General features: G+C 40.1%; 3 protein-coding genes across 11 annotated transcripts in view; all 3 read left to right on the top strand.

Moving 5' to 3' along the window:
• Positions 1 to 13419, top strand: part of lrch2 (leucine-rich repeats and calponin homology (CH) domain containing 2) — a 61606-nt gene extending 48187 nt beyond the window's left edge. For 5 of the 9 annotated variants that reach the window (XM_081718866.1, XM_035527053.2, XM_035527050.2 and 2 more), the window contains 7 exons: positions 1458 to 1505; positions 2683 to 2746; positions 4873 to 4896; positions 6912 to 7024; positions 8106 to 8243; positions 8656 to 8733; positions 9551 to 13419. In XM_081718866.1, the coding sequence (XP_081574992.1) occupies positions 1458 to 1505; positions 2683 to 2746; positions 4873 to 4896; positions 6912 to 7024; positions 8106 to 8243; positions 8656 to 8733; positions 9551 to 9670 (585 nt within the window). In that variant the 3' untranslated portion in view covers positions 9671 to 13419. The other 4 variants (XM_081718865.1, XM_035527051.2, XM_035527049.2 and 1 more) reach the window with 2 other exon arrangements.
• A 1128-nt stretch (positions 13420 to 14547) lies between these two features.
• Positions 14548 to 22727, top strand: il13ra2 (interleukin 13 receptor, alpha 2). Its single transcript, XM_027025181.3, has 10 exons — positions 14548 to 14641; positions 15370 to 15484; positions 16394 to 16545; positions 18190 to 18343; positions 19591 to 19711; positions 19967 to 20151; positions 20506 to 20657; positions 21435 to 21582; positions 21719 to 21833; positions 22179 to 22727. The coding sequence occupies exons 2-10, from the start codon at positions 15397 to 15399 to the stop codon at positions 22270 to 22272; spliced, it is 1209 nt and encodes a 402-aa protein (XP_026880982.2). The 5' UTR covers positions 14548 to 14641; positions 15370 to 15396; the 3' UTR covers positions 22273 to 22727.
• A 151-nt stretch (positions 22728 to 22878) lies between these two features.
• LOC113586810 (monocarboxylate transporter 8) overlaps positions 22879 to 27958 on the top strand; it is a 7246-nt gene continuing 2166 nt past the window's right edge. Inside the window, exons 1-5 of the mRNA XM_081719939.1 lie at positions 22879 to 23699; positions 24319 to 24463; positions 24588 to 25257; positions 26101 to 26247; positions 27551 to 27779. Of these exons, the coding sequence (XP_081576065.1) occupies positions 23372 to 23699; positions 24319 to 24463; positions 24588 to 25257; positions 26101 to 26247; positions 27551 to 27779 (1519 nt within the window). The 5' untranslated portion in view covers positions 22879 to 23371. The remainder of the gene's footprint in view (positions 23700 to 24318; positions 24464 to 24587; positions 25258 to 26100; positions 26248 to 27550; positions 27780 to 27958) is intronic.

The raw sequence follows: 27958 nt of genomic DNA, 5'->3' as shown, positions 1-27958 counted from the left end.
CCCCAGGCAAACTCTGGAGGATTTCTATATTCGTCCTTTTAAAGATTGGTTTACTATTTCCACCATTTACTTTCAGTCCGTTAGATCAGGCGGAGCACACCACCGGAGTCAAGCGGGACGTCACTCCCTGGTTAGGTACTTTCCTGTATTCTTGTGGGTTTCCCTCTTTCTACAGCTCAGTCAAGAAATTCTCTCTGAGGAACGTGCTCGAAGTTCAGTCACCGCTGCTCCGCGTGGTGCCTCTCGCTGATCCTGCCGACTATGCCAATTTCTGTGGTGGAATTTTGAATAAACAGCAAGTCAGACGTGATTAAAAGAATAATTTAATAGAGAAAATAAGACATACAAAACACAGCTGTGTGAGAGCTAATGCTCTGAAGCGAAAGCTCTAAAGGGGTAGGCTGACTCTGTTCCTTATATCTAAACTTCACTTCCCCCAGGGAGGGGTGCTCGGTCATCCTATTTACCCATTTCCTGCTCCTTATCGCGCTAAACACTTTTGCACATACCAGGATGCTCTGTTCCACCAGGACAGACACAGTTTGCTAGATCCTCTTTATCAGCATTAGTCGCACGACACATGCAAGATCACGAAGCAGCTGATTCAGCAGTCGTTTTGTTCACATAATATACAAAGACAGAATGTGAAGACTAAATTATTCCTATAGGATTACATAGAGAAAGGTATCATGAATCACATGGTCACATGATAATACATGATCGAATAATATTTCCCATCACAGTACAGTAATTTTATTGGGCATCATATGCTATAGTACTGTAATACAGTGGTATACTCAAAACATTGAACCAAAAATACTGTAATATGATAATGTGATGGCCCGAGTGCCGCAGGGCAAGGAGCAGGAAACACAGATGTCTCTTGACGATGACAGACATTTATTAAACATGAGACACAAAGGATAAACAGCAACGGCACTCACACATAACAATGTACAAGTACAGAATTGTGAATAATAGCACAAACACGAACATGAACAATGACTGACAACACTGCAAAACACGGAGAGTATACATACATAAATTATACAGGTAACAAGTTGCAGGTGTGTCATTAGGGGGCGTGGTAACAAACAAGGGGGCTGTCACAGTCAACAGATAACTCATTGCACATGGCAGGCCATGTTCATGAACTGACAACATAAATTGCACAACCTTCTATTCTGCCCAGTACATGAATCATCCTTCTGTCCAGCATAGCCATACTCAATACACTACAGTGTGGTAGTACGGTAAATATTTCAGAGAGTGAGAGAGAGACCACAGACTATATATATATATATATATATATATATATATATATATATATATATATATATATATATATTTACACTTTTATTATAGTGTATTCGACAAGGAAAGATGAGGGATAAAGGTTTTGAAAGAAATGGAATGAAAATGTTTCCAACCCAACCCCCCCTCTTTCTATCTCTTAGTACAAGTGTCAGAGTGCACGGCGGAACTCCACAGAGAATGACTGTGAGGTGAGTGTGTGTACATAGTCCCTGAGCAATGTAATTCATCTGGGAATTACAATAAGAAAGTTCTGAAGCTTCTATTGGCTCTGGTATTCTCCTGGCTCTGGTACTGGTGTTGGTATCATCTGTATTCCTGCATGTTGCCCTGTTACGCATACCTTCAGCCTGACAATCAATATTGCAACTTTGCAAGAACGAACTAACAGAGCTGCTAGCAGGTTCAGGAAGCACTGTAGTGCAGTTCATCTTGCAGGGCACTAACCTGTGGTGGAATTAACATGTGGGATTAACCCATGGTGGGATTAAGACCTATATATAGGCTTTGCAATAACTTGCAGGGATCTAACTTGTGGTGGGATTATACCAACAGCGTTGCAAGACTCACAGATCGTTCTCTGAAATTTAGCTCCAAGCCAAACACACCTGATTTAGTTAATTAATCCCTTCAGATATTTAATTAGCAGATTCCATTTTTGCAGGTTACATACCAGATTTTTTCTAGATATATGGGTAGAATTGTACTTGACCAAGGCATGTAAAAGATGTAGTTGCAATATACATATTGTATATAAAGGGTTAATATTTAACTCATGCAAGCTCTGCAGCTAGTGTGGTTTAACAGGCCCAGTGACAGGGCTTTCTACCCAATCACAGATCACCTTGTGGTGTCTCACACACCGTCTCTTAACCTTTCAAGTTTGGTTTATTTGTCACATACATAGTCATACACAGTATAACCCGTACCCGTACCTTCTGTGTTTCCTCCATGAAACATTTAATAGTTTGTCATATAGTGTGGTCAGACAGCATGTACAGTCATAGATGGGTTAGTGGTAGCTCAGTGGTTACGGTAATTGCCTTGTACTCAGAAGGTTGCCAGTTTAAACTCCACTGCTAGGTTTCCATTGGGCTATTTATTCAACTCTGGTTAGTTGTACAGCTTTTTGGGAAGATGTCCTGCATTATATGTGTGTTGATTATTAGAAGTGTTTAGCTTTTTGTGTGTTTTTAGTTTGATTATTAGAAGTGTTTAGCTTTTTGTGTTTTTTTAGTTTGATTATTAGAAGTGTTTAGCTTTTTGTGTGTTTTTTTTAATTTTCAAGTGTACTATGTTACTCAGTTACAGAGGGTGTACTAAAGAATTAACAATGTGTGAAGCATTGGAATGTTTCTGTCATTGCAGGAGAGTATGCACTCCAGTGACTTCAGCACGACTCTGACCGTTTTTGGTCTGAAGCCCAGATCAGGTATCCCTGTGCGATTCTGTGTGCTAAAATTGACAAGCTACAAGTTCTTTTCTCATGACATAAGATTCAAAGTAATACTCTGCCAGCTCCTGTTACACTATGTGACTTAACACAATCAGTGTCATATCTACATATGCAGAACATATTTTTTAATAATCAGCATTCCTATAAAGGTACACACAATTTGGCCCAAAATCTTAAAATTTGATCTTATAAAAACTGAGCTTCTAACAACAATGAAATGGCACAAATATAGAATGCAAAATCCTTAATCCCTTAATTCCATGAAGTCATTCATGTGCTAAATAATATGACTCGAGATAATTACCCCAATAGTGCCCTGCAGTTTAACAGGCTGATATCTGCCCTGGATGTCATAAGTATTACACCCTCCCCACCGAGGTCCTTGTTGACGCAGGCAGGAGCCCACAGGCACACCACAGCACATGGTAAATCATTTATGTTTAAGCAGGGAAATGACACAAGCCATGCTGTATCCTGGCCTACCTGGGTCAGAGCTAGGTAACCCTGCAGTGCAGCACAAGTGCAGCACTGCTTAAGTGCATCTTTTGTTTCATATTGTTGCTAAAGACGTGGTTTATGCTAATCCTTGGAGATGTACTGCAGGAAGTAACTCCAAAAGAATACATGCAAGGATGTGCACATGCACAGAGGGGAAAGTATTGGAATATGTTTTGGTTACTAAACCGGTATAGGATGTGGTCACCACTTGCACAAAATGAATCTCTCTCCTCACTGAGCTTCCTGCTTTTGGCAACAGGAAGAACGCAGCCGTGCGACAGTGATGATTATGGTCCGACACAGCCAACTCTCTCTAAAGGCATAACTCTAAATTTCATGGGAGGATTTAAGAATGTTTTAATTGCTCCACAACTCAGTGTGAAGACTGCATGTCTGCTCCAAATCCAAAATCGAGGACAGGATTGAGAACCAGATATAAGCAACCTTTTTGGAAAACACACACATACAAAAAAAAAAAAGTTACATTTTATTGTTTTAATATTTATATTACATTAGTTCATTTTATGGTGTTTAATTGTATTAGTTCTTATTAAATATTTATAAATGCAAATAAACACCGCAATAAAAAGATTATAATTTCTTCTGTAACCTAAGACCTTTGTACTAGATTTTTTTGGTGATGCCTTGACTGTTTATTTTGGTATCTACAGTATATGCAGATAATACAGGTGGCAATATTGTCTGGATTTGCCTAAGTTTGCAGATAGCTTATGTCAGGGTTAATGGCATGGGACAGCTAACAAATGCTGAAGTCTGAATAGCGTGGCCAACATGTGCCAGAAGCAAATTGTATCTTGTTTTTATTTACTGTTTTATTTTACTGAACTAAAACCTTCTGTGAAAGGTGTGTGAAACTCACAGGGTTGCGATTTTGAAGCACGGTGTGACTGTTTACTTGTGCCAGATGTCTCTTGGAGGGACATAGGTGGAACAGGGGAGTGGAGAGCTTCTTTGGAAGTGCAACTTTATCTTGTTTTGACCATACAAAATATAGCATCAATCAGAGGTGACCGATTTGTTCATTATCCCTTTCTTGTTGTAAGCCATAAATTCTAGGAAAAATACAAGGCCTGCCTTCTGTCTCATTGGGTTACACTGAAACAGTGATTTTTACAAGAGGAAATTGTACAAAATGTTTGGACAAAAGATGTAACCCTGCACTGCAGAGGAAGTATCATTCAGTTTGTGTATGCATGCTATGGGGAAAGGAGCGCAGACATTAGCTATATGCTATTATGTATAGACATTACCATTTAGATGGCTAGTTCTCATCACAGACCGGGAGCTGATTTAAGTATCCTAGTGACAACATGAAAACTGAAATGTTTCTCAGCTGTCACCTCTGACAAGAAAAGCAACTGTTAACACAAAAAAATGACCAATAGGCTCTTAAAAAAGAATAATTACATTTCTACAGCACCACAACAATAACATGCCGCTTACTGTTGGCATGCCACTCATCAAATGAGACAAATTCTAACTTAAACACTGCCCCAATCAAGTTCCATGTTACCTAAAGTCAGTACAGGATGTTTGATTGGAAAGTGGAACTAACCTCTGCACTGTTACACTCTCCCTTGCAGAATTCCACTTGCTCCAGTCCTACTGTGAGTGTAACATAGAACATACCAGGCACAGGGACACTTAACATAGATACGTCTGCTCATAAAAAGTGTTTTTTAAGCAATGAAATCAGTATTGGGTGTTCTAATGTTATGCGCATCTGTGATTTTGTTTGAATCAATATTGTGTGCTATAATGTTATAAGTGTCTGTGATTATGTTGTTTTCTTTGGGGGGTCTTTGCAGTCTATGAGTGTGCTTAACATATGAAGAGGCTGTGAAGGTTTATCTTCACCTCATCTGTAAGGGTTTAGTGGAGTAACTAACCTGTTTTCCTTCTAATTCTCTTGGGGAACAGTCTTCAGTCCGAAACATTTCTCAGTCTCTTTATTAAGATACAAACAGAGTACATGAAATATGTACACAAAATGTAAAAAAAAAATAAAAAAATTTCAGAACAAAATGGCTTCTACAGGCAAAAATCAGTATTGATTGTGATGTCCCTTGGCACTAAGTGCATCTTGAACTCTTTTGGGGAGACTACAGACGTTTCATCAAGTACTCTTCTGGTATATTATACCAGGCTCCTTTCAGGACTTCACAGAGGTTTACATTTAAATTTAGCAGTCTTCTCTACTATTGCTCAAATGTAAAGGGAGGTCACACTAAATGTTTGCCACTGTTGCTTGTAGAAGCTGTTTTTCTTTACAGATTTTTTTTTTAAATACTGCATACAAATTTTCTGTATTTTGCATATTATATGGTTGTATTCTAAGAATAGATTGAGAAATAACTATATATTGGTAAAACAACAAATAACATTGGTAAAACAACAAATCTAACTTTTGTGTGTGTATATATATATATACAGTTATGTGCAAAATAATAGCAGTGTGCAACTGAGAGCAACTGAGAAAAAGCTCAATCCTCATAATAGCATTTATTTCCATATACACAAAGGCACTGGGCGCACTGCACATTTAATTCCAAATGAAAATATGAACAAAATATACATTTTTAAACTGAAAATGAAGAAAAAAGAATAATGGGCTGTTCAAAAAAAATAGCAGTGTCTTCATTTTCATTTATTTAACTCAAATATTTACAGTATAAACTGAAAATTGTTTACAGATTTAGCTTTTCTGTTGATCACTGAACTAATATTTAGTTGTATAACCTTTATTTCTGATAACTGCTTTACATCTGTCTTCACAGTGTACTGTGCCTTGAATTCAGTGTATATGGGTCATTTCACAAACTGTCTGTGGCCTTTAGACCCAATAAGAACAATCTTGCTGTCATGTGTCCATAGAATGTTGCACCACTTCTCTTTAGGCCAGTCAGTTTGTTCTTTGGCAAACTGTAACCTTTTAAAAACATATTTTTTTCAGCAAGGGAACTTTACAAGGGTTTCTTGCAAATAGTTTGGCTTCACATAGGTGTCTTCTGATTGTTGCAGTACTCACAGTACTCATTATCTGAAGATCTTTGATTTCCCTGGAGTTGATCATTGTATCCTTCTTTGTCATTCTTGTTATTCTATGATGGTAGTATTTCTTTTCCTACCATGTGTTTAACGGCCTTTAAATAACGGCCATAATTCCTACACACAAACTACACACTGCTATTAATTTGAACATGCCCGTTTCATTAAATGAGTCAATTACACCCAATTAGCAGCTTGCATGTCATGACTGTTGATTCTGTTGGTTGCTCATTACTCGGCTACACCTAGTCATGAATTTTTTCACATGTTGTATTATCTTTTCTGCCAAAATCAGTAATTAAATACATTAGTTAGACTGCTATTATTTTGCACATAACTGTATGTGTTTATATATATATATATATATATATATATATATATATATATATATATATATAATGTGTGTGTGTGTGTGTGTGTGTGTGTGTGTACATATACATATCTGATAAAGGACCTCTGTCCAAAACATCCTAATTATCTGGAATTTTGAATCTCTCTCTCTCTCTCTCTCTCTCTCTCTCTCTCTCTCTCTATATATATATATATATATATATATATATATATTGTATTTCAGCATTTTCCCGCAGCAGCCGCCAAGAGTACAGTTCCACAGATCCCAGCTTCACCATGAGGAGGAAGATGGAACACCTCAGAGAAGAAATGGAACAAGTACGGCTACTCCGGCAGGTCAGCAGGCCCAAATGTTAAACTATAATGCCTCTCTTCCCAAACCGGTATTTAAGGACAGTGTTATAATAAAAGCTACATGACTATATCATATTTAAGAGTCCTCCCACAAGTGATGTGATCTTCTCCCTGTTGTAAGCAAGACATTCTCTGACTCTCTGCCAAGTTTACTTCTTTTTTTAATCTCTGTGACAGTTAAATGTTACCTTTCATAAGACATGTCTACAAAGCCTCCATGTTTTGTTTTGTTTCATTTTGTGTTTTTCAGCCAAGTACTTGGGACCCACCAGGTGGTCCACATTCTTTCTCTAGCCTAGCTAGAATGAATACCTGGCCCAGATGTACAGGGAGCCAGGTATTCAATCTCTAACGTGGCTCTCTGTACACCTGGGCCTGGTAATCACTGTTTTTATGTCCTGGGAACTGAGGAAGAGATAAAGAAACAACAGGTTATCTTTTACATGAATTGCGGATATGGTGTCAGATTTCACAAACCTTTTCAGAGAAGCTGACACTCCATGCTGATCTGATTATGAAGAGGAAAATGGATATGGTGCAATAATTACATCCAGTTCAGTTATGTTTGTTTTTTGTTGTTTTATTACTTGTAATAACTATTCAGTTCCACATTTTGCAACGGGCAGCCATGGAGGCATGTGGACTGCCTGTTTACCCGTTGTCACGTAGCATGTTATGGCAGTTTTGTGTTGGCTTCTTTTCCATGACATTACCTGCCTCACCACCTTTAAAAATCGGTTCAATTGTGGGTGGAGTACAAGAATGGCTGCATTGTGTAAATAGGTGTGGTGCCTATGGTGGTGGTAGGAGTACACAATAAATCTTTTGTTAATCAGTGTCATTATATCGACCTTAGCGATTACTCGTTTTGTACATTACCTATTTTCCAAATTACTCATTTTACGCGCGTGCAAGACAGTTCAGTCAGTCACTGAATATTCACTCTCTGATTGGACTGAAAGGCCATATGAATGTTTAACTGCTCACTTTACATTGAAGGGAAAAGGTGTTGCTTTAATGGCCAGTGAAAACTGTGTGTGTGTGCGCGCATGTGGTTTTGCAGAACCTAGAGTCCAGGTTGAAGGTTTTGTTGCCAGATGACGTAGGTGCTGCATTAATGGATGGTGTCATTCTCTGCCATCTGGCTAATCATATTCGTCCTCGATCTGTGGCCAGCATACACGTGCCCTCTCCTGCTGTAGTAAGTCCCGCCCCTTTTGAGCTTCTGCTTCATCCATCTCTCTGCATTTGCTCACTGAGATCATTCTTTTTGTTGCTACCATGAATATGGCTATAGTTTTGTGACATCGTTCTTTTAGGGAAAAAAAATGTTTTCTATTTAAAAATAAATCATTTTAAATACTGTTCATTGTTTAAAATGGGTAATTTCCTAGCTATTCTGATTTTTAAATGCTTTATATGTGATCTAAAAAAATACAGTGTGGCAGTTATTCCAGTAAATACATTAACTGGGTTAATAGCATGGAGTGTCAGCAAAGATTATCTGAATTGTGTGTAAATTCAAATTCATTTCAAATTTCGATTAATTTACTCAGTTAAAATCTATTCAGTTACAATCACACAGTCAAAAGCATATGTGTTTTCTTCAACAGCCAAAGCTGAGCATGGCCAAGTGCAGGCGGAATGTTGAGAATTTTCTGGATGCATGTAAGAAGCTTGGAGTGCCACAGGTGAGCATGAACTGTCCAAGACTAAAACAAACCTATGCTGAAAATAATTAGCCAAAAAGCTAATGACAATAGTGAATGTGTATTAGAAATGATGTATATGCATATGTGCCAGACCGCTTAGTAGGTAAGCTTGTCTCACCAGGCTGAATCTCTCCACAATGAGTCTTCCCGTGCTCACTCTCATTATTCATGCTCTGTGGAGGGTGCTTGTTCTTAATGATTTTGTTTAATACATAAAACATCACAATATGTTGAAATCCTTGCACTGGAAGTTCAAAATGAGGTTCCCAAGAAAAGGAAGTTGGATCTAACAGTTCAAGATCAGCTCGATGTGACAGAAGTGTACCTTCAGAATGATTCTGATGAACTAGGGTCAAATCAAGGTTTGGGCATGACAAAAGTGACGACATCTACTGCAACTTCCTATTTATCCTCTGTTCATCTCAGCAGCAGGGGCAGAAGCCAGTCATCAGGGCCAAAGCATTTTGATTGGTGCAATGGACATGTAGCATGTGAAGTAGGAGGACAAGGTTTCCACAGTGGCCTCATGATGTCCAGGAGGCTCGGCAATGGGTTAGAGTTCAGTTGTAAAGCTGTAGGTGATATCATCAAAAACAGCCTTAAGGGACAGCTAGGACATAATAACAAGTCACTGGACACAGGAAGGTATTGAATTGTGTGTGTGTGTGTGTGTGTGTGTGTGTGTGTGTGTGTGTGTGTGTGTGTGTGTGTGTGTGTGTGTGTGTGTGTGTGTGTGTGTGTGTGTGTGTGCGTGCGTGCGTGCGTGCGTGCGTGCGTGTGTGTGTGTTTTGCATAGGACAAGTTATGTTTGCCTCATCACATTCTGGAAGAGCGTGGTCTGGTGAAAGTGGGCGTCACCGTTCAAGCCTTGTTGGATCTGTCATCGCTGAAGGCAACCCAGCTGTCCACCATGTAGCGCTATGGAGTAAAAAAAAAAAAAAACACAGGACAGATACACAAAAATGGGATTGGCAGACATTTCCCCATCTCGTCTTCCGTCCTGCCTTACCTCCTACTTATTTTTAAACCACTCCAAGATGACCTTTAACTTAACCTCTTCACCCCAGGAGAGCATAAAAGCAGACTGATTGTCCCTTACCTGTCATTGTCAGAGAGGTCTGGTACATTCCAGCCTGTTAGAGCTCTGTACATTCTACGGAGACACTCATGGTACTCTTCCTCACTTTGTTCTAATTTCAGGAAGGAGAAGGAGCTTTTTTACAGCTTTATCTTTTTTCCCTCTTTTTTCCCCCTCTTTTTCCCCATATCGTCTTGTTCTATTTTCTGGTGAGCTTTGTAGGTGAGGGCAGGAAGGAAACTTGGCAGCTGATTGGCTGAAATGGGACAGTGGGTGGAGTTTATTATAGAAGTGGAATGCCCTTTTCCTGCATGAAGCCAATAAAGCATTATTTATCAAATATGCCTTCGCTGCCCACCCCTCCTGACTTTGTTACACATGCACACACATACACTCACGTGTGTTTGTGTACAAGAGAGTTGCATGTACATTTGTGAAGAAGAACAGGGGATGTCATTTCTTGTTGAGGCAAATCCACATAGAGGACCGGATTCGCCTGGTGATGGATTGCAATTGACTTCTTGCCTTGGATTTGTTGCTATGGCGAGACTTTGCTATGGCAGCTCTCAGAAGACAAGACTCCAATGCTCTAGCTTTTTTCTGTTTGTTTTCCAAAAGGCAGTGAGCTGAATATAAAAAGGTTGGATCACCTTTATTTTTATTTTTGTTTTTTTTTTTAAAGAAATTTCTATAGGTTTGTTTTTTTTTTCTTTTCAACTTTCTTTGTGTATATTTGAATACATCTTGCTTTCACTAAGGTAGTTTAAAAGTGTTTTGATGAGGTTAACTGATGCCCATTCGCAAGGAGGCCCTTTTTATATCATTGTGCTAATACACTGGCCCAGATTCCAGGAACCCTAGGGGAATTCTTCAGTAAACCTGCAAACTTTTATTGCAGTTCATCTCGCTCTCGATCACACACAGTACATGTGGTGAAAAGTATGCACACACATACACACACACACACACACACACACACACACACACACTCACTAGGAAAGCATGATATGGTTCAAAATGGAACACTGCAATTATGTTGCTCTATGCTTTGAAATATATTGAAACACACTAATGAAGACTTTCCATGGAACCACATGACTTCTATTTCTTGGATTGGATGAATGTCATGGTTTATCGAAATACCCAGTGAGCCTTTATCTGACTTGTCAAAAAAACATGTGACTTGTTACAGTGCAATATTAGTATTCAAAAGGCAAATAATGAAATAATGATTAGTCAAATTATGTATTAAACAACATATTATGCAGCCCTAATACACACACTCACTCTCTCTCTCTCTCTTTCTCTCTCTGTCTCTCTCTCTCTCTCTCTCTCTCGCTCTCTCTTTCTCACACACACACACACACACACACACACAAAGTATGTGCAAACTGAGGCAGGCACTGAAGTTCTCAACATTGCCACCATAACCCTGACACCAGAATAAACAGAAGCAGATTCATTATGGTACAATTTCACTGGACCATTCAGAAACACATTTCCTAAGTCCATATCATTTTAATATTTCAGAATTAACTGTAATCATTTTTATACGCTATGTGTTGAAGGAAAAAATAGGCCACATTAGTGTTTAAATGATATCTACTGTTTCTGTGAAGTTCACTCTTGACCGCAAGGGTTATTTTTATATTATCTTTTTCATTGCATTAGCTTTTATATTATCCTTTTTTATATTGTCTAATTCATCATCTTAATTTCAACATCTTTGCGTATTTCTTCATATATTCTTGGATTTCTATTATTCAGTCTAACACTGTAAACATAATTTAACTAGTGATGTTAAACTGTCAACAATTCCTGACTTCTAAATGTAAAAAGAATGGTCAAGTAAATTATGTATTTATTGTCTATTTATTTGTTTCTTTCTACATGTATTAAGTCTTTTACAGTTTTTGTATTTCTTTTTCTTTTTTGTGTGTTTGTACAGTAAATCTCTGTTGGGGTTCACATAAACCCAGTCTACTAAAGCCCAGTTTAGTCAAAAAATATTATTCATTATTGTTGTTTTGTTCTGTACCTAGATGAAAGTTTTGTCTTCTGATTTTTATCATCCTTTCTGGAAGTTGTTTTTGAAGTGACTGCTGGTTCATCCTTTCTGGGACATGTAGAAATTGTCACATCTTGTGGCCATCATGTCATCAAGATCTGAGCACATGAACGTGAGATATGAGATTTGTTTCGAAATTTCAGTCAGCCAACCAACTGTATGGTCGATTTCCAGTTTTCACATTTGATGTCCTTTGATATTCTTTATCGCTGTACCCTTATGAAAGAATGAAACTACCATAATGTTTTCCTCTGATTCAGCTGGATCTTAACAGTGGTGCTACCACTTCAGGCAAGTACAAACCTTTATGATATTCTTTATCTTTTTCTATGGAAATTTGCCTATTAATCAGTTATGGGAATGGGACATTTTCTGCGCTTTTTCATGGATTGGGTTCCTGAGGAGATGCATGCATCAGACATGCTCGCAGGCACTTAAGCTAGGTTTATACTTGATGCCTTGTCACTGGCGTGCTCCAAAAATAATGCAATCGTTGCGCTTCCAGTCGTACGTGGTGGTGACGTGCACCGTCACGACACATGGTTGCATCTCATTAGCTTCATTTGGTGTCACATCACATGGTTGTGTCATGTGGTCATGCCAGCCCCATGCGGTGTCACGGCGTGTGGTCATGTCACGTGGTCCTGCATCTCTTGGAGCTAACTCGTGCTGCTTTTTCAGGGCATGTCTTTGCACTGCCACCTGTCATTTCAGAGAATTCTGCAAGGGTGGAAGCACTAGTGTGTTGGCTCCACATGAGTCTGGGACGATGCTGAAATCAATATGTGTCAGTCAGTAAGTCTGCACTGCTTCATTTAGATACTGTTTAGCACCCAGCTGGGCTGGGCTGAAGGATGTTGCTTCATTATGCTATTAAGCAGTTCTGTGCCAATAAATAACTCATTGACCAGATACTCCCAGCTTTTGACTGCCATGTTTATGAGCCTCCTTCAGTACCTTTTCCCACAGACTGTCACACGCTCTATTCACCGCTCTATAACAGCAGATCTCTTTCACAGTGTGACTTTCATGATGAAAAAAGCAGTTTGTGTACAGCATGTAGCACTCTAGCACATGAGTTTAGACTCACACATACACACGCACGCACACACACACACTCAGCAAAAATGCTAAACAAAATGCTAAAAAAAATTTCTGACTCAGTAAGTGCAATGGGTTCTGTCTTTTTGTTGTAATTTCTTTATATTGGTCATTTTTCAAATGTTTGTATTATGCTGTAAAAAGTAAAAAGATGTTCCTACCCACAGTTTGGCGAGAGAGCTACAATGTTGTGTGTGTGTGTGTGTGTGTGTGTGTGTGTGTGTGTGTGTGTGTGTAGATAATTGTTTTGTATGAAACAAAATCTTGATCGCATGCTTATATCAAATCTCCATTCCTGTACATAAACTCTGTATAAAAAGTATTCCAAAATTTCTTAAAAAAGAAAACAATAAAAAGGTGAAATGTTTGAAATGTCACAACAGAAGAAAATTCCAATAAAATTACCTTTTCCAGCTAAGTTTGCCTGCTCATTTGATTTGAAATGAAGTGGAGGCAGCCCTGTGTCTCACACACCGCTGATCACTCCTGCCACCCACTTGAGGATGCCATGCACCGGATGTTTCAATTCGGGCCCTCTACCCACAAACGTGAATCACTGGCTTTGTTTCTTTTGTGAACAGCATGGACGTCACAAGGCCAGCAGGGCCCGCAGGCAGCAGTAGGTCAGTGTGATCTTTGGCATCCGTCTCTTGGTGTGGAAACGTCACAGAGCACCATAGTTCTAGGGAAGCTTTCTGTGCTGGTTCCTTGGAAAAATGGTCAGTAGAGCCACAAAGGCTACAGGAAGGAAGTAAGCTAAGGGCAGGATATAGCTGGGTAGCAGGCCTGGGAGCAGAACCGCTGCAGAACCGCTTCATTTATGGACTCTAGATTTTTCAGAACAGCAGAGTTCTAAGAAGGTCCACAAAGAAATGGATTCATGGTTAATGTCAAACACATGAAAGATGGAAAAGTTAACACATGAAGAGTAACTCTTTAAATTGTAAATACTTGTTTCTCCTCCATTAACAGGACTTGTGTTCCATTTTAATACACCAAAGTGGCAGCTACACAATAAGCTTTTTGTCTTTTTCTGCTGTAATGTTGAATGTTATTTGGGGGAGTACTGACTCAAGATGCTGTTGTGACTTAGGATACACTTCCTAAGAAAACCTATTACATAATAGACTTGTCACTTAGCCAACAGGCAAAATAAAAATTTTGAGAGCCCGTCCTTGATAAGGATTAGACAAATAACTCCTTGCTTCTATTTGCATAAGACCTATATATCATTCACAATTTAAAATCATGCAGTTAAAACAACAATTGATTTCACTCAATAGCTGAAAACCTTTAAATAAAAAAGGGTCATTTTTTTTGTTTGTCAGTCTGTCTAATAGTTTATTTACATTGGGGTTTTTTTGTTCTCATGAAATGCTCAAGAAATTAATATCCACAAGAATATCAAATATGACTGCCCCTACCCTATCCCTCAACAAAATACTAGACTATATAAAAAAACACTGCTAGTAGCATGATATGCTTTGTACCTGTAGGGGGAGCTATTTCATCTAACACGGAACAAAATCCAGCTGCTGGTGGAGATTCTCCACCAGAGGATCTCAGCAGGGCAGTGTGTTGCACACACTTGGAGCATCTCTGGAGAGGAGCTTTTCACCACTCCACTCTAGAACACTGACGTGAGTATTCTTAGAATGGATTCAGATCATTCTCACACTATAATACATGCCCTTATATTTCTTGTGCTACTTTTTAAATACTTTTTTTAAAAATTCATTACTACATTTTTAGTGTTTTCCTTCTTCCTTTCTCATTCTTTTTCTTGTTTTAAAAAACATTTAGGGATGTTTCTCCCCTTATTTTCTTCTTTGCATGCTATAGATCTCTCACTAAGTATTTGAATCATTGTGACAACAGTGACAACAATGTCAAGAACTGTTGCCTTGTGAAAGGAAGGACCAGGGTCTGAGCACCACGCCATTTCTTCATTTTAGTTATGCTTTTGTCTGGTAGTTGGGGGTGGATTTAGAGGTTTTTCATTTCCTAAGGACCTCCTTGCTTGCTCCTTCTGCAATCACGTACATTTCTGTATAGGAGGCATTCTAGACACATGCTTTGGGACATTTGGAGAGTACATACCGGCCAAGTTACTGCATTGTTCTCTGGTTATGTGGGTGAATGGGTGTGTGTGTGTGTGTGTGAGAAAGAGAGACAGAGAGAGAGAGAGAGAGAGAGAGAGAGAGAGAGAGAAAGAAAGAAAGGGTGAGAGAGAGAATTATGTTAATGACCATGATAAGTAATGAGTATTCTTTTTGTATTATGTATATTCTGTATTATGTGTTATTGGATTGTTCTAATAATGACAGAGTCTGTGCCTAGGATAACAGAGTGACTCATCCCTTCCTAGAAATAGAAGAGCCCCAAAGAGGACAGGATGAAAATGACTGGAATATCAGCATGGATGTGTTTGATCGTTTTTGTTTTGCCAGCATCACAATTGACTGCTGCAGCCAGCATGTCAGGTGAGTTTTCCTCCTGGTTGACGCCTTATGAGTCAGCGTTCTGATTGGTTGTCATCCATTGAGTTATTGAATCTTTTGACATTGTTATGAAATGTCCCAGGACAACCATTTAGGTCGGGTGTATAAATCTGAACCACCAACAAACATGTCACACAGAGGTTGTGGTAACTGGGATATTTATATTAACATTTTGTTCGTTTGTTTTAAGAAGTTTGACTTTTCTGAGAAGTTCAGCCTAGCCCAAAACAACAGTATGAGATGACATGACAGAAAGGCTTTATTAATTTCCAAAGAGCACTGAACCAGACGGTTTCAGAAAACAATTCACAAAGAAGTTATGCTCTGTGCTGGGTTTGATAAAACAATTCACAGAGGTGTTATACTCTGTCCTGGGTTTGATAGAATGATTTCACAGAGGTGTTATGCTCTCTCCTGGGTTTGATAGAGTAAAGCACAGAGGTGTTATGTCTATCCTGGGTTTGATAGAACCTAAAGCCAAATATCCAAAGCCTGAGAGCAGTACATGTTACATTGTAGAGTTTCCAGGCAGAAAGTGGAATATGCCTGTTAAGTTCACTGTGTTGGTTGTTGATTACTCAATCACTAACCCTTTGTTTTTAACTATTTATTTTTAACAATAACTATTGTTATTGTTAATATTCTTCTTCTTCTTCTTCTTCTTCTTCTTCTTCTTCTTCTTCTTCTTCTTCTTCTTCTTCTTCTTATTATTATTATTAGTAGTAGTAGTAGTAGTAGTAGTAGTAGTATTGCGCTACCCATTTTTATAGTGTTTGTGTGTGTGTGTGTGTGTGTGTGTGTGTGTGTGTGAATGTGTGTATGTTTTGTGTGTGTGTGATTTACAGTAGAAAAAAACTGAAGGCTATAATCAGCTGTTCACCTCTCTTTCAGCGGACCCTCCGGCAAACATAAAGGTCACTGACCCGGGTCACCTAGGTCACCTGACTATCGAATGGAGCCAACCGAGCAGCCTTCAGAACCTCACAGACTGCACTGTGAGCTACCAACTCAGCTTCTACGACACGTATGCGAGAAGATGGAAGGTATGCGCCTGCATCGCACACACACACACACACACACACACACACACACACACACACGCACCCATGCACACACTGAGAGCCATTCCAATAAAGCATGCCCCTAGACATCCGCAGGTTGTTCGGCATGCATGCTGTGCCCACACATGCTGTGCCCACACTTTTGCTGTGCCCACAGATGCTGTGCCCACACTTTTGCTGTGCCCACACATGCTGTGCCCACACTTTTGCTGTGCCCACACATGCTGTGCCCATACATGCTGTGCCCACACTTTTGACTGATGTTTTTCAATGCTCAGCTGGACCATACCTCTCCATCAGCAGACTTTTGCACGTGTTGCCTTTTGTTTCCCAAGAACATCAATGCATCATCTGAGCGTAAGGATAAGTGATCAAGGGACCTTGTGTTTTCACTGATCTGTAGTTCATGTGTAAACTCTAAATTAGGTAGCTGGACAGTGTTTCACCAATCCCCTGAAGATCAAACCCTTCAGGGCTCAGGCCTTAGGCATTTCCTGTGAAGTGTAAATTAATGTCAGTCTTTGCTTGCATAGCCTGTCCCATGTCTTTGTTCCATTTCTTCAAAACCATATAAGCACTTCCTGTCACCATTACTGGTTATGTTTCGGTCATGTTTGGGTTGGGATTTCCGTTATTCTACCTGTAGCTGTTTGCCCAGATGCATCTAGTTGTGGTTGCTACACCACTCAGTGAGAGAAGCCCCCTCTGACCACGCCACTCCCTGCAAATCCTATCCCTTGACTTTGCTAAGGTCTTTTATTTTTGTCTGCTGGGTCCTTGGGGATCGCGCATCTGGCAAGTCTTTCAGTCTGGCAAGCCTTGTGGCAGTTTTGTATCTCCTTGCATTAAGACGTGACCTGTTGCCAACAATGTCTGAAGATTGAAACCAGCTGCATGCTGTATGGAAAACAGCAGATGTCAAATGCCTTGTGTTCCTAAAACCCGAAGCCGCAATGCGTACTGAGAGTGCATCTTTAGTTTACGAAGTGGGAGGTCATGTCTGGTCGTGTCCACAGGAATGCTTAAAGGACAGAGCTTCAAAATCTCCAAAGTTGCCCTCAGTGGTGACTCAGCAAAAAGCCCTCAGCCATACAGATGAAGTGTAATTAGCTATTTTTAGCACACGCCAGAGGCTTCAGCCTTCTCTGGAACCATTGGCTCAGTTCCCCAGAAGGGCTCAGTAGGCCAAGAGGAAAATGTACTACATTATGAACCCCAGGCAGCGCAGAGATGAATCTGAGTGTCTGATAGAAACAAACTGCTAAAGCATCCCTCTTGAAGTGCTTGGACAGAGGTGTGACTACTCAGGCATTTCACCCTCAGTTGTGAAGAGTATAGTATAATCTATTTTAATTAACACTTTAAACCTAAGGAGTGGTTTGTTTATTAACCTCTGGTGATACAGGCAGCCAGTGTAACTGACAGAAGATGGGTGTAATACTAAGTTTTAATGTTTAGTGTTTTAATAATAGGTTGCAAATTATAAGGTTTATTTCTCCAGATACACCAGTGAAGACAGAAATAAAGTAATCTTCACTGGAGCTAGTGAAAGCATGCTCCATAGTTTCTGCATCTTTGAATCAGACATAGTACTCCCACAACCGACCTTCTTTGTGTGTCTTCTAGAGTGTGAGGACCCTCCGGCTGTCCTATGCGGCCCAGTTCGACCTGGAGAAACCTGTTCAAGTGCGGATGCTCACCCTGATAAAGGGGGCATGCACCAACGGAACAGAGATCCTGGGAGAGGAAGTGAAGTTTGAGCACACACCTGAACACACAGGTAAGCAGGGGTCAGGGTAAAGGGTGACCTATGCATTGACACCGGCAACATGTTGCCTTCTGTCCATAACAGTTCTATACATTGATTTGGACAGTGAGGTCTAAACCTGGGAGCCTAAAACAAGTTCACATCTGCACTGTGCAGCTTTACACAAACCAGCATGTTGAGAATTGCTTTATCACTGAAGTTATTATTTATTAACACTGAGACTTTGGCTGTGTACCTTGTTAGTGCTTGTAAACACACTATACTTCAAATATATAATTCAGTTCAGGGTTATTGAAGAGGTATCCAGAATAATAAGTTTATCACAATTTTATATAGAATTCCTTAGAGCTGTTTAGTTACAGCCATAATCTAAAACACCTGACCCTTCAAAGTTGTTGGCAACATCTGAAGATAAAAACCTGGTTTCTTAAGTTGTACTGGGGAATAAGCCCAGGAACAGGTTTGCCCACCACTGCCATGGATCAATCAGCCAAATGTTTATACACAGTCCAAGAAAAGGGGAAATTTAGTCTGGGATCATTATGCCAGAGAAAAGAGACTGAAGCTTTGTGTAGGGATTTCAGGGAAACTGCATAATCAGACTAAACCTTGTGTAGAGGTTTCAGGGAAACTGCACAAGGTTACTCCACACACCTAATCAAAAAACGGGCCTCTGATAGGCCCCCAGGTTTTATGGGACATGAGAGTGAAGAACCAAGTGAGTGGACGTTGTCTCAAAGTGAAACCTGCCAACCCTGTAATATTTTTTGTAAAATGCATGCAGCCCCTCTGTGCCAACTCTGTGTTGACAGTTTAGCCATGATTATTGAATGAGACACTGACTTGTTTTTCTTTCCTCAGTCTATTTTAGGAAAGGGTCATATACCTGACATGACTGTGATATGCAAAACAGTAACATTTATCGCCAGATGTTTTGGGATGAAGTTAAACATCTAGACGATAAGTTTGTGTATCTGGTTGTTTTCCTGAAACCAGGGTGAGAATTCCCCTGTTGTTCATCAAAACTCTATAAAAAGAAACAAGAGGGTTTTTTTTATAGGGTTCAGAAGGGAATCAGTGTAATACTAGGGAAGCATGGGTAAAACACAGTATACCAAGCAGCCTTATTAGCCAAAGGTCAGTTTAAACAGCAAATTATCCAACAGCTGCAAGCTGAGAGCTAGTTCATCCAGACATCTTCCTGCTGGCCATGCCAAAGTATGCTAGTATTGATGCAGCTAAATGAATGTCCTCCCCAGGCATCCCTGGATCCAGGATAAGAGGATTTCACTGCATTTACTTTAATAAGGAGCACATGGACTGCACTTGGGAGCAAGGATCTGTTACGCCTTCAAGCTCCAAGCATTATCTCTATTACTGGTAAAGGGCTCCATCATTTTACAATAAAACCTATTGCATGGGGAGCATGCACCAGCACATCAGCAGGTTATATAATCACAGATGCATAAATAAATGTCAGATAAGTTTGTTTTTATATTCAATGCTTGATTATGTATATTACTGAATTTATCATGGGTATAAGTGAGTCCTTATGAATACACTGTCATCATAGTTACTAAGTACAGTATCTTCAAAATGTGTGTGTGTGTGGCATTCGTCCTATTTTTTTCTTAGGCACAGGGAAATGCAGGAAGCTGAGGAATGTCCGAAGTACATCCCATCTCTTGAGGTCCGTAAGGGATGCCGCTTCCCTCCACACACTCTCCTGGAGTTTTCTGAGTTTAATGTGTGTGTGAACGGCTCTTCCACTGCAGGACCTCTGAGCCCTGCCTACTTCTCCCTGGAGGTCCAAAACCATGGTAACATATCTATGCGGCAACCTCCACGCCAACTCATGGTACCCAAACAATGGTATCAATCTGGCCCTGTGACATTTTTCTCATGTGCCTGTGGAAGAACTGAGCCAAGTCCTCTGACTTATCTTGTACCATATTCAGATGTTGCTGCATAACTCATACAGGTTCTGTCAGGTCTTTGACTGGCTTATCTACATGGCCACATTCAGTTCACAGTGATTCTTTGCGAGACTTTGGTTAAAATAGGACTTCCTTTATGTATTAAGGTACAGGGTTGGACACCCCGGGACTAGATCATCTAGTTTGTGAAAAAATTGTAATGCCTTCCTCTGTCTCTGCCCCTCCCTGTCTCTCCAGTAAAACCAGCGATAGTGTCTAATCTGCAGGTGGTAGTTGAGGGAAGTGTGGTCCAGGCACATTGGGAGGCCCCAGCTGGCCGTGTTCCAGAACAGTGTCTGGAGTATGAATTAGAAACAACCAGACAGCTCATTGATGGCAGGGTCTGGAAGGTACCAACACAACTTACATCTATCACACACATCACAGAATTAAATAAATCACAGAGCAATATAATAGTTAGAATTGTCCAGGAGCCCAGAATCTCTAACAGAGATGTCATCATCCAAATCATGTGCCTGGGATCCTGGAAATAAGCCTTTGTTTTGGTTTAGATTGGCTTTGTTCCCTAATATGTTCTAGAACATCTCCTCTACTCCAAAAGCTTCCCTTTTTTTTGAGTTTGAACTTTCATTTCCCTAATAGCTCTACAGGTACATCATAAAATGGTTGATATGAGCATTACCCTTGTTGATGTGAGCATTGCCCTTTGAAGCAGACTTACATCCAGGTTTTCCTTTGCTAGGTTATGCTGTCTGCATGTTGGACAGGGAAACTAGGATATAAATGCCAATGCCCAGGGATGAAATAGTCAATTTTTTATTTTACCCCTGACCATGGTGGTAGTGCTAAAACAGTTTTTAAAATTAATTTATAATTTAATAAGTTATAATTAGTATTCAATATATTAATGTATCGCGTAAGCTGTATATCTGGTGTAAGTTCTGTGGAGGCTGGAGGGAGGGCATTTTGAATAATAAGAACTTTTTTGTGAGTGGGATTGTTTGTTGTTGTTTACGTTTGATCATTTGGATGGAGGGGCTTAAGAGCTCAGCAAACTGAACTGTTCAGTCAAGTTTATGAAAATGATTTATGTACTGCAGATTACTGAAATAACTTCATTTAAGAGCCTTACAACAAGCTCCTTTAACCTACTTTATTATTTCCAGTGTACGAATAAAACTGAGGAGATGTCCTCTGATTTCCTGTGGGAGGGCAAAGTCGGGAGGAGCTGCTTCCAGGTCAGATCCAAAGTTAATGGTTACTGTGCTGATGAGGGTTTCTGGAGCGACTGGAGCCAATCAAAATGCATTCCAGGTGAAACACAGTACATTCTAGCTAGTGCTCTATTGGTACTAATCTTTGTGACACAGCTCTCTTGGCACAGTCCATTTGGGTCGCTGCATCTCTCCTTACCGTCTTATCAGTATCATCTCCCTTCCTGTTTCCACAGACACTGGAGTAAATGACAATCCCGGGTGTCATGTGTTAGTGCTGCTCGGCACGCTGGCCATTGTCATTATCGTAGTGCTTGTCTTCTTTCTCATATTATGGATGTTCAAGAAAATGTAAGTCTAGGCTAATTGCTTAGACAGACAGACAGACAGACAGACAGACAGACAGATAGATAGATAGATAGATCGATAGATAGATAGATAGATAGATAGATAGATAGATAGATAGATAGATAGATAGATAGATAGATAGATAGATAGATAGACAGACAGACACAGACAGATAGATAGATAGATAGATAGATAGATAGATAGATAGATAGATAGATAGATAGATAGATAGATAGATAGATAGATAGATAGATAGATAGATAGATAGATTCATTCATTCATTCCTCGTTCATTCCCAATTCACCTGATTTAACAATTTACACTCGCTCCCTCACACTCTTTCTCCAGGTGGATGAATAGGAAGGAACAGATCCTCTACCCTCTGTACCAGGAGAAAGTCCAACAAGCAGTCTCTCCTCTATTCATCTCCATGTTTCAGTGACCGCCTGCCCGACGCGGTCACGGTCGCACCACACAAGATTCCCCTCTCAGCTCCCAGCCAATTTGTTTACAACGCTTAAAGATCTCACTCTGGAGACTGACTGACTTCTTTTAGCGTAAAATAACAGTGACGGATTATATAGAATTCCCGTATTGATTTATATAGATCGTAGGAGCCGTTTATGAAAACTAAAATATCTTTGGCGGCATAGCAACGCCAAGCAGTGTTTCAATTCTGAATGTAGTTTCTTTTTTTTTTTTTTATAGATTAACTATAACGACTGCACTGCTGCTCTTCAAAGTTACTCACCAAATGCCTGAATTCTTGCCAAACCCGAGGCGTTGCCAAAGTCTGTTTCTGGTTTTCGTTTGATGTTATTATTGCCTTATGTTTCAATAGTTGGTTCATTTTGAGGCGGGTGCGTTCAAGTTTAGATAAAACAAATGACAACTGTATGAATGTACTCGTTTGTTTATTCATTTCCTTGCATGTAACGTGGCTTTCGGAGCCCCTTTCGTTTATGTTCGGACTACTTGTTTGGTTTTCTGAATGTATTTAGAGAAAGATTGAGTGGTTATTTTTCTTCAGATGTGAAATGTGTTTACATAGACTACACATGCTGCAAACAAAGATAATGCTGTACCGTAATTGTCTTCATTTTTATACAAAATATATCAACCAGTATTTCTTGACCAAATGCTTTGTGGCATGAATGGACTTTACACCCAGTAGCCCTTTACACCCAAAAGCAGTTTTCAGTTTCTGACATCTGGGGTTTAAATCTAAGGTCCAGGAAATTTATTATAGTTCTTCTTTTATCATAATCTATTCACGTTTGTTTGTTTTTGTTTACTTGCGTTATATACAAATTTACCACGCGAAAGTCCACAACCTAAAAGTTGTTTAGTTGCACTGAGTGAATTCATTTACACCGAATGTTTGTCTTCGCTAAAAGTTATTTAACAAGCATTTTTACATCAGGCTACTAAGGCTACTTGTTGGATAAAACCAGGTTTGAAAATGTCAGAGAAATTGATATCAGAGTGGCAATATATGACGTCCACTTGCTGAATAGCCGAACAACAAGAGACGAATTAACATGGACAGCTGTCAAAATCGCACAGGACGTAGTACTGAAATGACTCGAAAAGAACAGCAGTCGATCGATCTAAAGTTTGGCCAGAATGAGTCGAGCACACACAAAATAGATACGCAGTCAGTAGCGACGATGGAAAATAATGCATCAAACATGTCGACACGTCAAAACTCCTTTTTCCCAGATGGAGGTTATGGATGGTTGGTGGTGTTCGCCGCAACTTGGTGCAATGGCTCAATTTTCGCGATTCAGAATTCTTTCAGTATTTTGCATGTGATGCTGGTCAATGCCAACCAACAAACAAATGAGAGCGTTTCACAGTTTCAAATAGGTAAGTTAAAGTCATACGACGCATACAAATATGGTAACATACATATTTAGTTTTCTCTCTTCCATATTTGCTAGTAGACTTTCTCAGTAACGTGGAAGGTCAGTGACCATCAGGTTAATCCCGCGGTTCGAATGAACACTTTTATCAGATCGTTGGAACTGTGTGAATTAAAGACTTCGGACTTTTAAGTCATAAGGAATAGCAGTAGAGATACATCCATCATTCATGCACTTTGGCGCACATGTAGTCCTAGTTTGTGACTTAACTTCTTCTAATGAGTATCATCTTTAGGGTTGTTCTGGCAGTTTACAAAGCTTTAGAAAGTCTGGATCAAATTTCCACCAGTCTTCAACCACTGAGGGAATCCACACCTTCTCTTCCATCTAAAACTCTATTAATACAGGTGGTCCAGGTTAAAAGTTTTCTTTGCTGACTACAGAGCCAAAGACAGTCCCAGAGATACGTATATTTTAATAGTTAATATTTCAGTAATGCTATCAAATTATAAAAACAGTTTAGCTGCAGTTTTCAATAATAAAAAAACTGAATACATAATTTATAACATAATACAACCCCCACCCTACATTGTATGTCCCTGGTGATTCTGATTTCTCTCTAGCTTGGATAGGAGCTCTGTCCATGGGCATGGTGTTCTTGTGCTCTCCCCTGGTCAGCATGTCTACCGACCGTTTTGGTTGCAGGGCTACAGCAGTGGGGGGCTCATTGGTGGCATTTGTGGGACTTCTGACAGGTTCATTTGCAAAGTGAGTGCCCCGTTGACATTTAGCATTTTGTAAATATGCATCTCGTCCATGTGAGTGTCAAGCAACTGTCTTCCTTGTTCCTCCTCCCTCATCTCCATTCTCCTCCTCTCTCAACCCCCACCAGATCTTTGCCTCTTCAGTATCTCACCTATGGACTGTTGTTTGGAGCTGGCTGTTCCTACTCTCTGCAGCCGACCCTGGTGATCCTGGGACAATATTTCCAGAGACACCTGGGTCTGGCCAATGGGCTTGTCACGGCTGGCAGCAGTCTCTTCTCCGTGGCACTGCCTGTGCTACTGGAAGAGGTGCTGGTTCCCTTAGGGCTGGAGAGAACATTCCAGATCCTGAGTGTGCTCCCCCTCACGCAAGCTGCATTGCTAGGGGCCACCTTCCGTCCACCACCTACCCCTGAATGCCATGGCGATGTTCAGAGTAACACCAACCAAACAGAGCGTAGTAACCAACACTGCCATAACAATAGGCTTGGTAGTAGCAAAAGTGGCAATGACAGTGCTCTGCATCACCAAGACAACCATCCGTTGTCCTCTCAGGAACAACCTCCTCCAGAAAACAATGGCAATGCACAACAACATTCAACAGAGCATCCTACAACAACTCTCCCTAACAGTAACTCCACTGCAATAATTAGCAAACAAGAAACAGGCCATCACTGTACGCTTGCAGAAGAAAATACATTTTCTGGGATCAGAATATTCTGTGTGCCTAGCTACCGAATGTGGGCATTTGGTGTAGCCATTGCTGTACTGGGCTATTTTGTACCTTATGTTCATCTTGTGAGTATTTATGTTTGTTTGTTTGTGTAAGGAGTGGTTTTGACATTTCTATTTTAAACCATATAGCCCAGGGTCTGGAATTCTTTAGTTCATCAAACTCCAAATTAAGGAGTAATGTAATGTTTTTCTATAGCCATCTGTATTGGACAATCAATACCACAGGGATTAATGCTTTTTTCTTGAATATTCCTTTAAGTTAGCTTCCCTGGAATATTTATTGAAGTCTCTGTGCCTGGAAGTCAAGCTTCATTCCATCTGACATGCCAATGGTCAAGTTATTGAGACCCTGTTTTATGGTATTATATGACCTGGCAGATTTCCTGCTTATCATAACTCAGAATTATTAAAAGATGGAGGCCATAATACCTGGCTTTTGTTAGTAAAGATAGCTATGAAAGCTTCTTGAAATTGGATAAGAACATGAAGTTTTTGACAAGACACTCAAAATGCTATATGATCTTTATGCTCTTGCTTAGGTCTCTGATAACAATGATTCTGCATGCTTGCTTATGACAAATCTGACAGTGAGAGTTTTAAACTGATAAATAGTCCCAACATCTCTCTTGGTTAATTAACATTTTGGTCATCAATCTTGTTGTTTTATCAACATAAAAAATGCATAGTTGCTCTTCCTTTTCAATAATATGTGAACATGAGCAGATCCTCTCTTCCTTTATGTTCCTTTAAGTGGACCTGGAGATCATCTATAGGGGGCATGTGTGAAAAACATTTTATTTTTAGAGATGGTGGTTACATGTTGTGAACTGTGTAAAGATCTGTTTCTAAACTTTTCCATCTCATCCAACTTTAAAAAAGTGTTTTGTATTCTGTGTCATTTGTGAGATGAGTTTTGTGCAGGAGCAGTTTGAGGATTCAGAGCAGAAAGAGTGGATTCTGCTGGTGTGTATTGGCGCATCCTCAGGAGTGGGGCGCCTAGTGTTCGGCCATGTTGGAGACCTTTTACCCGGACTCAACAAAATCTACCTACAGGTGAGATTCAGCACTTTAGGATAAATAGCAAAGGCAAGTGGTTTTTAATGCTAATGTAACATGCCTGATCAAGCTGATCAAAATCTTCTTGCACATATGAATGTTAAAGCCAGGTATAGACTGAGATTGGAGCTACACTCTGAAATTTATCAGCAGTAGCAGAATGGGCACTAAAAGCTGTGGGGTGGTTTTCAGAAGCAGGAATTCTGCAGGAGAGAAGACCTCCTTAGGAGAGACCTCGTTAGGAATGACCTGCCTAGCAAAGACCTCCTTAGGAGAGAACTCCTTAGGAAAGACCTCCTTATGAAAGACCTGCTTAGGAAATACCTCCTTAGGAGAGACCTCCTTGGGATAGATTTCCTCAGGAAAGACCTCCTTAGGCAAGACCTCCTCAGGAGCTACCTTATAACTAAATCAGTAAACCAAAAGATCTCCAAAAGCAAGGTTTATCACCTCTTCTGTTACCCTCTTGAATAAGGTGAACAGACCTGGCCTCCACTTATGCCATAAAAAGCATCTGAATTTTCTGCACCAGGGGAGAGTATTCCCTAAAGTGTATGAACCTTCTGTACCAGGGGAGAGTATACCACACCTGTGGGTTGTGTATCACACCTGTTTATCACACCTGTGGGCTGTTGTCCTATCTGCTGCTCTTTCTCTCTGCACACACGTATTTGTTAAATGGCCAAGAGACAGTTGCTAAGTACAGAAAGGATTGAATGAAAATATGATCTGAGCCTTGAGGTAGTTTCTTAGGGTAAACTGTGTGCTTATGTTACATCTCTTATACATCAGTGCCAACTTACAGTTTCTTTTGTGTTCTGCAACAAACACATGCAAAAACGTGATTTATAACTTGTGATGGAATCAGATGGCGGTCCTCTCTGAACCGGTCAGGACATATTGCCTTTGTTTACTGCTCTGGTGAAGTCCAGCAGCGTTTCTGAATTAAAATTTTGTAAAGCCATGAACAACCTGGAGGTGTTTGAATTGGAATGGTTATGAACACGTGTATTGCCCTGTGACGGAGGGACAGTTGATCTTTTCCTGTTCATGTAACTGATACAGCCAGGTTATATTCAAGAGTATGTGAAGTAATGCAATAACGATGTAGTACTTAACCTATTTATACTGATTTAATTAAAGCATTTGTTAAAATTCAATTCTCTCTCTCACTCTCATACACTCTCTCTTTCTTTCTCTCTCTCTCACACACTCTCTATTTCTTTCTCTCTCATGCACACACTCTCTCCTCCCCCCCTTTTTTCCTCCTTTTTGCCTCTCTTGTCCTCCCATTCTCTAGGCTGTGTCTTTCATGTTCCTGGGCCTGGCATCCATTTTAGTCCCGCAGTGTTTGACATTCGAAGGGTTGGTGGTGGTGTGTGTGCTGCTGGGTGTGTGCGACGGCTGCCTCCTTACCCTCATGGCCCCAGTCGCCTTTGAGGTGCTGGGTGTGCAGAGAGCGTCGCAGGGGATCGGCTACCTGCTGGGCCTCATGGCTCTGCCCATGACGGCCGGCCCACCACTCGCAGGTTAGTGGCCTGGCTGGGTGGGTGGAGGAATGTAAGACATGGCTGGACAACTCAGATGACTTGGATGTGTAGGCAGACATATTTGGCATAATCTTAACACACAGGTAAACATCATCAAACATTTTCAGTTTTGATGTATTACTGGAAATAATGGATATAGCATAATTTAGCAGACACTT

Source organism: Electrophorus electricus, chromosome 8, assembly GCF_041902795.1.
Source record: "Electrophorus electricus isolate QZ-2024a chromosome 8, ASM4190279v1, whole genome shotgun sequence".
NCBI lineage: Eukaryota > Metazoa > Chordata > Actinopteri > Gymnotiformes > Gymnotidae > Electrophorus > Electrophorus electricus.
Note: the sequence above shows the minus strand (reverse complement) of the source record. Positions and strands in the feature narration are given on the sequence as shown.

Excerpts from the sequence above, each read along its gene's own strand:
- il13ra2 (XM_027025181.3), top strand. The coding sequence starts at position 15,397 with ATGAAAATGACTGGAATATCAGCATGGATGTGTTTGATCGTTTTTGTT. Across the intron at positions 15,485-16,393 it reads TGCTGCAGCCAGCATGTCAG|CGGACCCTCCGGCAAACATA; the intron begins GTGAGTTTTCCT and ends CCTCTCTTTCAG. Across the intron at positions 16,546-18,189 it reads CGTATGCGAGAAGATGGAAG|AGTGTGAGGACCCTCCGGCT; the intron begins GTATGCGCCTGC and ends TGTGTCTTCTAG.